Consider the following 14,510-nt stretch of genomic DNA (forward strand, 5'->3'; position numbering starts at 1 on the left):
AAATGCAATATATATTGAAACACCGGATGTTATGCAGATGTGTCAAATTGATGCGAATGATGACTGGACAAAAAATCTACTTTTTTGCATCAGAAATCTACCTGTTGATGATATTCTGCAATGCTATATTATTTTTACAGGTAGCATGTGCCTCGGAATCGAAAAAATTGAACTTTTGCTCAAACTCTCTCAAACGGGCAGGGGACAGACTATTAACTCTGTGGAGAAAAAAAAGAAAAGTTTTGATTTTCGAAAAACTAAAGACGTTGAAAATTTTTCTTACTCCAAGAGGTTTAAATGAGCTGCCACAGTTGGTAGATCAGAAAATAACTGTAAAAATTTAAGAGACCATATATCTGTTCCCATGACACATTCTACTGTAAGACAGATTTTAAATTAACTCACAACACACTTTGCATGATCATTAAGTATTTTTCTTCAAATGGTATTTTTTAGTGTGACATTACCAATCTGTAAGTGTCTGATATCAACATATCCAAAAAGAGGAATTTAACAATATTACTCCAGAATTCTTGCTGATGGTTTGTTAACCCTTTTCCTGCCAGACAGTATCACTTCCCCATCAGCCAAGTCAGTAAAAAGCGGTATTGAGCCAAAACATGATGTATTTTCACCCACTTGGCTTGGTCTGTTATAGCATCTTTTGTCCAAAAAAATCAAGTTTACAGTATTTATCTTTTCAACAGCTTTCAAATGTACAGTATTATGTTAAAATACACCATATGGAATATGTTGTGTTTCATTAGTTTTAACCATCTTGACCTGGTGGTGAAATACTGGTATGGACTTGGCAGGAAAAAGTCTTTAGCTAATGAGATTTGCAGATTACGTGGCAAAGACATTTTTGTCAGAAAATTTTGATGAGACGTTCGGAACTTATGCTAACAAAAAGGGCTGATCTGCAGCATCTCAGAAGCTGTTATCCAATTGGGTGGCTGAATTTTACCGTTATAATTAAATTACACAATATACTCCCTAAGTTAGTGTGGATAGTGACAATTGACCAATTAAATGTAGCCTTCCGAGCACATCAGCAGAACAGGAATGGTGAATTTGGCACTTTGTGACCACTGATGGCGTGATTGAAACTATAAAAAACATAGGGTCAACAAATTTGACTGTCAGCGACCATAATAATAACACTAACTTGTAAAAGAAGATAGAATTTTTAAAATGTTTTTTCAGCATCAGCAAATGTCTTGTGTAAAGCTAGATTAAGTAAAAATGTATGATCACAACCAGCTATATACATCTGAGACAAAATGATCACAATTTGCAAGATTGATAAATTTTGTCCTGAGAACAGCAATAGAAGTATAACGTGATTGCCCCATCAAATACTGGGACTTCAATTTATCATCAGGTTGATTGAAAATTGCCATTTTGTGATCTGAAATATAGAGTGTGTATCATTAGCTTTGTGTATTTTAAAACGGCAAAAAAGTAAGCTGACAAAAAAATACTTTGTATTTTGGATTTTTAAATTAATTTTTTGCTAACTTTCTGTCAACAGCAATTCCATACCCTCCAGAAAATGTTCGAGTTGTCGTTAAGACTGCTAGATCTGTACAAGTCCAATGGGACCCACCATCGGATTGGTACGCCGATATCTTCTTCCTCCAGTACAAGCTACAATACCAGAGTGAGTGGGAGCTGGGAGAGTGGTTGCAGGTACTAGCTTATTTCAAACATTTACTTCATGTGAATAACATTTGTTGGTCTGTTTTGTCCTGTCTGTAGCCATACCCTATCCACCGGAAAAATGTGCTTGTGCGAGCATTGGGGGCCAAGTCTCTTTTGGTGTCATGGCAACAGCCTCATGATTTGTATTGTGCCTACTTCCGGCTGCAGTATAAAGTTCAGTACTCCAGTCAGTGGGAGACTGACTGGACCGAGGTACCCCATTCTAGTTCTGCCTTTCCGTTTGATGTGTTGCGTAGAGCTATAGCAGATGATTCACATCTGTTGCCAATATTGGTTAATTGTACTGTCATTGAAGTTCCCACCTGAAGATTTACGTACCCTTACGAAAGATCAAAACTTGCCACAAGTTTGCATTCCTAATTTGTTACAAACTTGATACAAATTCTTACTTCCAAACAAGCACCAATCTTGCTAGTCAGTTATATACACTTTGATTCAAACATAGGCTAAGTTTGTAACATATGTTGAGAGTGTGATGAACATTGCACCAAGTTTACATGTTTTTTTGTTTGTACGAAGAGCCCTCCAAGCTTGGGGATGCGGGGTGCGGGAGGGATTTCCATATCAAGGGCAAGGTACCGTAACTGTTGCCTTAGCAACAGCAGAATACTGTTGCCCTGGTAAATTTAGGGGATTTTGATGATTGTAATTCCTGACAATGTCTTTTTCACAGCGATGTTTACACAGCATTTGGTACATGACATTGTTGTGCTGCTTCTCCCCACTGTATTGTATACAAATGATTTTTCTAAACTGGCTTATAAATTTTCATTCCTTAGATACGTTTACCTTGTGAGCAGCAAATTTTAAAATTCACCTTAATGTCATGTATCCAGATGCTAGATATTAACAGTTGTGAAAAAGCTGACAGGATATCACTACATGCACTCATCCTAAAACGCATTCCACGTACTGTACTGTGATGTAATGCACTATACCGTAAAAAGAAGAAAACTTCTCAGGCAATAAATTGTTCATTAAAAAAAATAATGTATTACTGTAGAACAGAACAAAATTTTCTACAATAAACACACAATAAAAGTACTTTCTCCATAAAATGAGCTGTAAAATATATGTACGGTATTCTTTTTTGGTTTGATACAAAATATAAAACGTTTGTAGGTTGATCTATCATATTAGACAATAAAGGCAAAATGTTTGTAGAGAACATTAATATGTCGGAAACATAACCGACAGTGTAGACAATGAAGTGAACATGAAATCTTTTTGGTAAATTCTATCTGTTTAAAAACGCTTTTGCAAGATTATACAGATCCGTCATCTACAGTTAAACATAACAAATTTTAATTAGTTCTTGTAACAGTTAGTAAAAATAAATCAATATTGAATTTTGTATAAGAAAAATATACATTATAAATTCTCAGTACTTTTGTTGATATTCATTTTGGCGTACATGTATGTTGTACTGCACTTACTAAGAAATAATTAAAACTGTTCCCTGAGAATGGAACTTACATTACAAAAAAGTAAATTCTGTTGTTTTGAAGAGCTCTGGCAAGATCATACAGATCACAAATTTTTAAAATGTATACCAAATAGAAACTGATTGCTGAAAAAATGTTATGTTAATTTCTCATATCTAAAGATGAATAAAAAACCTGGCATTTTTGTCACATGTAAATACCATATTGTTGACAAATGAAATTAATTTCAAATATTTTGAAATGCCTTTCCTGATAATGGAGTGTGCATGGAAAACGAGATCTTTGAGTACATGTTGAGTTTCAATTAAAAACCATTTCCATTGCTACAAACAGGATTGAAACTGTGATGACCTTGACTTGATTTACTGTAAAAGCTGCAGCAATATATAAGACATAGCAGTAAAACTTCGAAAAGCAAATAACTAAAACCTCCAAATCCAACACTACTTGGAGAGAGTAGTTCTGTCAAGTCCAAAAACATTTATTCCACCATTAAGGCATCGACAACTGAGACGACATTAAAACTGCATCATGTCCGAGTTGCACTGTGTAAGTGTGTTATTCCTAGTATCCTATAAACAGCATGCAGTAGACTTGCTATCGACATAAGTACCAATGCAGTGATCTATAGGGACGGAGATCACTTCTTGTCGGCATATGTTCTAAACTTTGGTTTGAAACAGTCCTCTTTAGTGTGGAAAGTGTCAATGCAGCAAACTATCGGTCAACGCCTCACTAAAAACCCGGAACTCAACGTGTCCACAGCCATTTAGAGTGTACATAATGGACATCAAGTGATCCACTGGTCGATGTATTTAACTTACGTGAGCTCTCAGCATCGAATGCAGGCAGTCTCCTTCAAACAATAGTTGTACTCTTGAATCTCTTCTTTGTTTCCGTAATCGTCCAATGAGAGAAATAATCGACAATTTCTCCCTAAAACGGCGTTTTAAAACAAAGCAATTAAATTTGGCGGCTATCCTCACTCAGTATGCACTTGAATTTGAATGATGATGGCGTTGGCAAAATTGACCAATCAAGTGTCTTGCTTTATGATACGTGATGTTGTAAGGCCAAAGTTCGAATACATAATGATCTGTTTGACTTGTGACCTCGCCACTGTCATGCATACAAGCGTCCGTTTCTTGTAAAAAAACGAAGTACTTTTACTTTTAAGCCAACTTTAATTCTCTTGAAATCAATCACTTGAAGACATTTGATGTCAGTGTACGTCCATGGTCTTCTGACATGTGCATAATGCAAGTAACCATCGTGATTAGCCTGGACTACCTTTCTGTGGGTTCTGTGGCATTAATCATGGTCCCTCCAACAAGGGGACCAATTGCAGTAATGTAGGCCGGACTTGCTTTCTGGTGGGCATATATATGAGAGGTACATTATTCAAACAAAAAAGTCTAGTAACTGGAATTTGTGTACCTAATCGTTTGAAATACGTCAAAGGAAATAGTTTGAATATACAGCTGAGTTGACTAATTGATGGATGTCATGCTTTTTTAAAAAAAATTTTCATTACATGTAGGCCTAAAGCAGAAAATGTTGCAAGTTAACAATTTAACCAAATAAAAACTTAAAACTCTACAAGAATTAATTTTTCATTTTGTAAGAACACGGGTTTCTAAGCTGTCTTTGATTGTATCAATTCTGGACAACAGTGCCATGTGTGACAGCAAAAAAAGTCTGAAGTCAGTACCAAACTTGACGCATATTTCACATATCTCTACAAGCTTCGTACAAATCCCCTTAGTTTGTACCAAACTAGAGCAAACTTGGTGCATGTTTCACATGTTCAATTAAGTGTTTAGCAAATTTGTAACATATATTATGTACTAATATGTAGCAAGTTTTGATCTTTCCTACGGGTATGTAGTCGGCGTGTAAGAAAAGTTTAAGCTGAGAGAGTTGTAGTACCGTCAAATCAGCTCGGTAGTAATATAAGATGAGCTTTCAAAGACATGCATGCCATCTCCTTCATCAGATATTTTGTCCATCACAGCCACGAGCAACACGATTACAAGTAATCCATCGCCCGTCTGTTCAGTTTTGGACAGGGATACTTTCAAATGACAGTGCATTGCATGTTTTGTGGGTTGTGCCATTGCAGTTCATTGAATGGAGGTGTTCTTGTGTTTGCCAATTTAACCTGCTTGTAGTAGGCGTGGCATCCATAAATTATACCGGTAGAGAAACTAATCCGGTGAAGAATATATGGTAGGATTAGATATAAACCACATCTATGCCACGACATAAGGCCATTGTATTTTGCGAAAAATATCAACATAGTTTTTATTATGAGTTACAAAATAGCTATAAATATCCAATCACAAACAGACAATGTGCTTGACCTTGATTCAACTAGACTGTAGCATATCATTTAGACAGGATGAGTTTACCTATAGACAGGAATACGGGGTCAAAAGTGTTGGTATACACATAATTTGCAACTGGATTGAACTGGCTATGAATATTACTCGCTGGTGCTAGACTTTCTATGATAAGCTTAGGAAAGAGAGTCAGTTTGATATTATATGGTGTGTGTAAGAGAGTGTCGTTACAATTTACAATGCATACATGTGAAATATCAGAAGAAGGTTTGTCACTGCATGGTCAGACTACGGTACACACTGATTATAATTAGTAAAGCATTTAAAGCTTGAAAGGTTGCATCAGGATCACATTGTGTGAATTTGATGTGTGTATAAGGATGTAAGCAGTGCATGAACAACAGGGTTTATTTTCTTGGTGACATTATAAAATCAACAAAGGGCAAAGGAAGGTGTTTTTACAAAGGAAGGTGTTTTCTCCCCCTTGTGGAATTGACCACTGTTGCTTGGCAATATTGCTGTTTTACAAGTACATCCATAAAAATATCTTGACAAAGTGGTCATTCACTGAAGAAATCTAAGAGTGAAGTTCCTTCAATAGTATCATGTCTTGAAAATAAATATCAGCTTCGGGAAAGATATAAATAATACTGACACAATCTTCACATGGCGAACTGTAGGAAAACTGAATGTTTCAAAACTTTTTAAAGTGAATTTTTTTTGCAGATCGTACAAAACATGTCCTACTCTTCATAAGTCAGTTACCCTGTGGCATCATACTCAATCAAGGGATTAAGTTGTTTTGACATACATACTGTAGTTTTCCTTGGAAAGAATGAGGTATTTTCTGGCTTACAGTCTGTTTGTATTATTTTCAAGAGAAATCTGGTTTCATTTACTGTAACAGTTTTTAGTCCCCATGGACGAAGTCCGGGGGGACTTATACGGTAGATTGGGTCAAGTCTGTCCGTGCGTCCGTCCGTTCACGCAGATATCTCAGACATGCCCTGGTCAATTTCTTTCAAACTTTGCACAAGGATAGTTCCCTACCCCATACAGATGCACGTTGATTTGTTTCACAATGTGATCAAATTTGGCCATGTTAGAGGACTTTTTTATTTACACCTCCATAGATTCCCATGTATAAGGCAGTTCTCCATAGACTTCCATGTATAAGGCAGTTCTCCATAGACTCCCATGTATAAGGCAATTCTCCATAGACTCCCATGTATAAGGCAGTTCTCCAATCCCATGTATAAGGCCAAGAAAAATAAAAATTTAGTTTCTCATCGTATTCATATTGCAAAGGGATGCAGTGACAGTTTTTAGTCCCCACGGATGAAGTCCAGCAGGCTTATATTTTGGGTCATGTCCGTCCGTGAGTCCATCCGTGAGTCCATCCATTCACGCAGATATCTCAGATATTTTAACAAAAATGTTACATGACCTCTGTGACCTTTCACCTCAAATATATATATTTGTCCATAACTCAGTAACCACAAGTGCTACACCCTTCATATATGGTATGATGGGACACCTTATGAAGCCACATATTGTACCTCATTAATTATGCGCATATCTAATTTTGAGCGAGCCAATAGAGCTAGATGTCTGATTTTTGGTATATAGGGATAACTATAGGATATAAATTTTTTGACAAAATGTCATGTGACCTCGATGACCATTTACCTAAAATATACGTTTATGTCAATAAATAAGTAACCACAAGTGCTATGTCCTTTATATTTAGTAGGATGGGAGACCTTATGACAACACATGCTTTACCTCATTAATTATGCACATATCTAATTCTGGGCAAGCGAATAGAGCTAGAGGTCTGATTTTTGGCATATAGGGATTAATTAGCAATACAATTTTTTTTTCAAAATGTCACGTGACCTCGATGACCTTTGACCTTGATTATACATATATATGCATAACTCAGTAACCACAAGTTCTATACCCTCCAATTTTGATAGGATATTAGACCTTAAAGGGATAGTAGCTGTAACTTTTGAGAATATTTTCACTACTTTTGTTGCATACCGCGAACTATTCACATGAATAAGCATAGTGAATCACCTACTAATTGACCTCAGAACCATGTATCAATTCCTCGTGATAAAGAATATTGACGAAGTGAATTTTTTAACGAACAGAAATTCAACGATGTTGACACATGGAATGCAATGTAATCGACTTTGTATGCATGTGCAAGAGAAGTACCGCACAGTTCAACTCTGATTCAACATGGCGTCGACACTGCTACAGCGCGCATTGCAAGCAACCAGTACAGTGGGTAGACCGAACAATGTATCTGTCATTCATATTGACAGCTGGAAATATAACTGACAGTTTGGCAATATCCGATCCTTATCATGTCTAGACAAGGGAGCATATTCACATGTCAACCACTGTGTGGCTATGCGATGTAAAATGTTTATGTTAGCCTTCACAGTCATGACCCTTGAACATTACGAAAATCACTGAAAATTTACAAACGTGAGAGACTTAATTGAGTTGCGGGTAACCTGGTAAAATTTTGTCACGTATGTAGATAAATTCTTCGCATGACTTATAGTTTACAGTTATGTTGTCTTTTTTTCATTTGCGAAATTATCTTATTTCTGTAACCATGCATGTACACTTGTGTTGTATGTTGTCATATTCAGTGGTGATGTTCGTGACGGAAGTAATTTTTATAAGAATCCCCCCATAAAACAATAAACATGCATTTAAAAATAGACTGAAATAGGCAATACTGACGATGGAAATGTCTAAAGTACGAAAGCGCCTTTCAGAGTGATTAGCCAAAATGCAAACACTCTTTCAGGAAAATAAGCAGATAAAACAGCCCGTGCACATCGCAGACATCGACGGCTGAAGGCTACACTGAACGATCATTGATGGTATGTGTGACCCGGCCCCGCGTCTGAGCTCGCGAACTGTCACTGCTTACTGTACTTGTTGTGGTCGCTGTCGAAGAAACAATGTGGCATATATGTTAATTTATTGGTTTGATATTTAGGAAACGTAACCAAAATTAGCAAATATAATGACTCAACTACAAGTACCACCAAAAGTTTGCTCAAAAAATACTGCTGAAATCACTGATGTGTTCAAAACGTCAAGTCAAAACAAAGGCCCAGCCGCGAGCGTGTCTTACCGCAAGATATTCCCAGCTGTCACTCAACTTGTCAAGTGAAAACATCAACCCGCCAAACTCAAGAGATCATGGCGCGAAATAGCGAAGTTCACCACCTAAGCAATTCCAATTTTGACCTCAAAATTTCAAGATCAACCCATTTCTCAGACGTTGTTCAGACATTGTGGTCCTGTCGACTGGCGCGGCGGCGCGGCCATTCTGTCATTTATCTTTGGAAAATTGTAAAATTGTGCGACGATGAACAGCTAGGATTTACCCGAACAGAATATGGACACGCCGCGGGAGAAATAACTAGAAGCATGGCTCAAAAACATTGACTAGGACTGTGTGAAATATGCAAGAACTGGAAGTCAAAGAACCAGGTTTTGCTTGGGTGTTGTTCAGAAAAAAATCACATATTCATCACAATAAGCAATATTCTCATTGGTAAATTTATGAAGGCTACTGGCCTTAGTTTTTAAAAGTCCATTTCCCAACTGACCACCGGCTTCTCACACCTCATGTGACAGCACTGGTTGAGACATCTTCTGCACTGTTGCCATATTCGTCATTGCCATATAATTCGTCTTTTTTCTTTGAGAGATATCTAATACTTCACATGATACAAAGCGTTGCCATACATTTCGTAATCCATGATTGCTGAAAATTAGCTGTGGGTCCATAGCCTGTGGTGTTTTCGGACAGGATTTATGACTTTTACATGCTGGTTTTGACTTTTATGTTATGAATCCAACTGTGGTGGCGGGTTAAAAACGTAAAAGTCAAAACCAGCACGCAGTCGTGAGTTGGGTGAACATGCTGGCGGCAGGGTCTTTGTTTTTACGTTTTGAATGCATTAGTGATTTCAGCAGTAATTCCTGCGGCTCATGTAGGTCAAAGTCAAACGTACCTACACAACTGGTGTCTGTGGGCCCGAGTGTAAGCCGTTCCCAATCCCGTTAACTGGAAGTATAGCATCGCATCGTCACCTTTACATTAAACTAGTTGACTTGTTCGCCGATAAATGACAAAGCAAACTGACCGAATTATGAATGCACTAGTTTTAAACTTTGGTAATGGATAGTTGGTGGAAAAATGCTCGACGTGTCGGGCTTTTGACGCTGTGACAGTTCGTTTGGTCCCTGGCGCTGGCTCGGGCGATGCACCGACAGCCGATGCCGGGAAGGCTAATGCACCGGCCAAAAGTACCTCTTTTATACTCTGACCTAATGCATCACCACTTGAAATGTCTCATACTCAATCAACAGAAAAAATAGAGTTTGAACAAATAGCATTCCAGATTCAAACGAACAGTGGATGTACATCACAATCAAAACAGATCACATGTGTGTAAGTTAGATATAAATATGCATTAATTACGACGCTCTACGTCTCCATTGTTACAGTGACCATGTTAAAATCCCGCTCTCGCATGGCTAGTGATATCATCACTCCTTGTGCTCCATACCTCGAGGTATGTAAGGGTCCCGGAAATCGACAAGTGCGGGCCGAAGTGAGGGCCAGCACAATCAAAGTGCGAGCGAATGTGTGGGCTTGGAGTGAGGGCTCTCACAATCGAAGTGCGAGCGAATGTGAGGGCTTGAAGTGAGAGGCGCCGTAAACCGATCAAATTCGGGCTCAGGCAAACAAAAATGAGAGTCGACGTCGTTTTCAACGTTGAATAAATCTTACTACCGGTATCTCCAGTACACAGTCGTGCGGCATAGCTCTGTGAACCGTTGAACGAACGGCTGAGTGCGGAAGGAGTGTAGGCCTATACACAATACCTGCGTACAGATCATGACCCGATACATCACTTCCGTCTTTGTCGTTAATCTTTTCATGTTTTTTATCATTGCATTTCAAATATTACAGATATCCTGTTTATTATTAATACATGCAACTCAAGCGATAGAGCGATACTTCTGGTACCATTGTACGACTAGCGCGACTGATAAATGTGACTTCAGTCAAACCAGTTCACGACCTAGGCACCTGAACTCTGATGCTGTTTATCAGACATGGCGTCGTATGCTGAATTTTTGCCGGAGAATTTTTGAAGAAAGAAGAAATTTTTTTGAGAAATTTTAGAGTGGCTTGTTCATTAGATAAAGTAAGATCATGGGAAAATGTATTTTTGTAGACTTGTCTGATTCTATATGATTGATTTTTTGAGGATAAAAAGATTCAATAGAAACTCTGAGAAATCAGACAACAGCAAATGACAAGTTCTTTTTTACGTTTGTACTTACAGTATGCTTTTTATTTTCTCTGTACACAATTTTGATAATTATTTCAAAAGATCAATTGCATCAGATGGATATTGTACCTCAGTAAAGTATGCCATTTTGGTCAACGAGCCCGCGGCCCTTGAATATTGTTCACTGAATCAATCTCACGGTCAATTATATCGTCACAGAAATCATAGCTGTAATCTCTGTGTAGTCAGCGATTGACTAGTCATTAGCTAGAAATTTGACAGTCTCCTTTGTTTCATACTATATAATCGGAAAGCTCTGCCACATTGCATCTCATTCATACGTTGTTTGTCTGTAGCGGAAATTGTGCCGTTCCCGGCTCTGAAACTCTTTTAAGCCAACCACTGGATGATTAGAACAAGCGATCTATTGGCGAGCAACGCATCGCGACCGAATCACTTGCTGTACAACGAATACGCATGCATCGTGTATCGGCCTTGAAATAATATGACAGGCATGTAAGATTCAAAAGACATGTTGTGCATTTACGTTTATAACAACTTAATGACTTAGTCGATCGTAAGAAAGGTGGTGTTGAAAACATATTACAACTGAACACAGTGGCCGCTACTATATCGCAGTAAAATACGTAACTTTCACAAACTCTCTCTCTCTCTCTCTCTCTCTCTCTCTCTCTCTCTCTCTCTCGTCAATATCTGGTGTAGTCTCTCAGCGTACCGTCATTCTAATTTGTGTTGGGTGGAAATGATCATTGCAGTTTAGTCTTGAAATTGGGCAAACGTCATAACTAGAGACTTGTCATGGAGCGAGTTATCAGCTTGTATAAAAGTCGGAAGTTTTTGCTTCTGGAGGAGTTAATAATGCGTAAAATACTGAACGTGTGACTAAAACTCACCATTGAGAAATTTCTGACTTTCACAATTAAGCCGGTTGTACTGTCAACAATGCATAAGACAGAGCAATACAGCCAACCTCAAAGACTCTGCGTATGTTTTCAACCTTATACCAATGCAGCAATGGCGAGTGTATGAGTCTAAAAAATTACATCATGGTATTTTGCTTGAATATGCCATCGACCCAATGAACATGTTAAATTCGGTCACCTGAACCCTAATGCTACTAGCTATGCAGCTAGACAGTATATAATCGGTCTAGACTGGACATTGTACGGTATGGTAACCATGGACACCAGCAACCTTTCCCAGAAGAGCATGCGATGTGCTGCACGCTGCTCATCGTCCGCTTGCACGGGTCGTAACAGTTCGACTACAGTCTCCCATTTCGGGGAGCATCAGGCTGAACGGACAAGAGACATACATGTAGGTCAGCGTAAATGTACATTGCAAAATGGAATGATTTAAATTGTGTTTACGTCTAGCCCAAAAAAGTCAAATTATCTACCAATCACAAGATTGTAAATTTGTAAATGATGATACATTCGCCGATATCTCTTTATACTAAAATACTATATGTAAACAAAAAATGAGGGTCGTGGTTACGGGTTCAAGGACTTACATGGGGCGACATCACGGTTGTCATGGAATTTTTTTTTTAATTCTGTAACTTAACAAAAAGATGGTTACTTTGCATACCAGCAGACCGGAAAAGGCAGAGATTTCTCAGATTCAGTTCTTTTGTCTGGTTCTAAGAAATCATACTATATAGACTAATTTTCTAGGGTCTACGGTTAAAACAAGTGTTACCAGTGTGATGTCGAACGAATCGAGAAGTATTATACGATGAACTTCAAAGTTTACTGCAATTGTTACTCAAAAATACGGTTTTGAAGAAAGTAGACACGCGGGAGAAAGGCAACGTAACAGATCGATGTCTTATAATGATTTTCATGAAATTCTTTTCACGAACTCTAGACTGAGTATCCTATCTCTTCATTATTTTCAAGCGGACACAGTTATTATGCCACTGTACGGCAGCACTTTCATATCCCGGCATCATACTGCGCAGTAGCGAAAGAAATTCTATTCCGAATGTATGGCCAAAGCACACACATCTCTGAGGAAGATTCGACTTCTCATGCTCAATCAAATAACTTGTCAAATCAATGTGACACTCTGAGTTCCGCGTCACTGGCAACGGCGAAGCTGAGTCCCAATACTGATGGATGCGTACTTCATTTTAACAGCCATAGGGAAACTTTAGAACACAGTCTATAGAAGGAAGGACTGTGTTCAGATAGAGTCCAAAGTAATTACAGTCATTCGGTGCCCCCGTGATGAAGAGACTGCTTTCCCTTGCCAATGTAAACTTGGCTCGGAACAACCATTATTTATTCAAATTCCCTAAATAATGCTCTCTGGTTTAGGTATTTTAATTGTTGCTTCTTGAACATGCAACGAATAAGAAAAACTGTACAGATGAGCGATCCATGCTGCATTAGCCTACCGGTACTTCTACGTTATGGGATTTCGCTTCTCAGGTGCGAAATTCCCGCGTGCGACTAATTTCAATATAAGCTATCTGCTATATTTGGGCATAAGGAATATTTACGAGGTTACTTTTATGACATTTGAAGCAAAATGATAAACGCCAGCCAAGGATGAACACCAGCCAATAACTCAGCTGCCGAGAAAAGCGGCCAGTCTACTCCGGGCCATGCATTACTGTGACTTTTGTATCTATCTTGTATTGAAATACTTGCAATGCGGACAGGTTTTATATAAATGACGTCATTTACGCTCATCGTCCAGTCAGGCGTAGCTGTATATACAGTGTTACTTACTATAGCTACACTCAGTGTGACAGTTTTCGGACATTTAATGACATGCTGTTCGTTGTACTCACTTCGCTCCGTATTATAGCGTTTTACAAGTCATGCTATCGCATATTAAGTCAGATGACGCTGCTGTCCCATTTTGAATAGTTATTTTTTCGGTAGAAGCTATTTTGGGTGCTACAAACTTGATGAAGTTAACCTCACCGTACGATACAAGGTGTCGAACGCGACACCAGAGACAGCCCGTGTCCGATATCTAAGCGCTATACACTCGAAATATAGTCGCGTCGTCCATGGATTAAACGTAACTAATTATCACGAAATATTTCCATATAGTTTTCTAAGCACATTGAATTGAAAAACGGGATTCGAAGTTTCAAAATATCAGTATTTAGCCCCTATAATCATATTCTAAATACGATGTCTAATTACTGCAATAGCAGTCCGATTATTATATATATATACGCACTCACATGGTTAAAAATTTTGGCAACTTTGACCCCCCTAAATGCCACTTCTGTTGGTGTTAACACTATGAGGATAAACACAATAAAGTTTCGAAAGGTATGATAATAAGATTTCGTAGTGCTCGTCATTTATGAAACGGCTTTGGGCGAAATTCACTACCCTGTCCGAAAACTGTCACACTGAGTGTATTGTTGCACACTATGACTTTGTCTTTCTTCCCTTTGGTTAAGGTGAAGTACTACGAATTACGTCAAAATTAGGTTGTGGTGTCATTTTCTTGAAACTTTGCACAATATTCTTGGAGGTTGTGCAAGTGCAAAAATGAAATAAAAATGGGGGTCACCACGCTCGTTTCCATGGAAACGGGCGTTAAAATGGCGTCGTTAGAAATAAATAAAAATGATATAATTCACTTAAACTAAAGAAAGCAAT

General features: G+C 38.1%; 1 protein-coding gene across 4 annotated transcripts in view; it reads left to right on the forward strand.

Annotated features, from left to right (window-relative positions):
* LOC139137217 (interleukin-6 receptor subunit beta-like) overlaps positions 1-14,510 on the forward strand; it is a 214,714-nt gene that overhangs the window by 45,543 nt on the left and 154,661 nt on the right. For all 4 annotated transcript variants that reach the window (XM_070705206.1, XM_070705207.1, XM_070705205.1 and 1 more), the window contains exon 6: positions 1,535-1,692. In XM_070705206.1, coding sequence (XP_070561307.1) covers positions 1,535-1,692 — 158 coding nt within the window. The remainder of the gene's footprint in view (positions 1-1,534; positions 1,693-14,510) is intronic.

Source organism: Ptychodera flava, chromosome 7, assembly GCF_041260155.1.
Source record: "Ptychodera flava strain L36383 chromosome 7, AS_Pfla_20210202, whole genome shotgun sequence".
In the NCBI taxonomy this organism is placed as follows: Eukaryota; Metazoa; Hemichordata; class Enteropneusta; family Ptychoderidae; genus Ptychodera; species Ptychodera flava.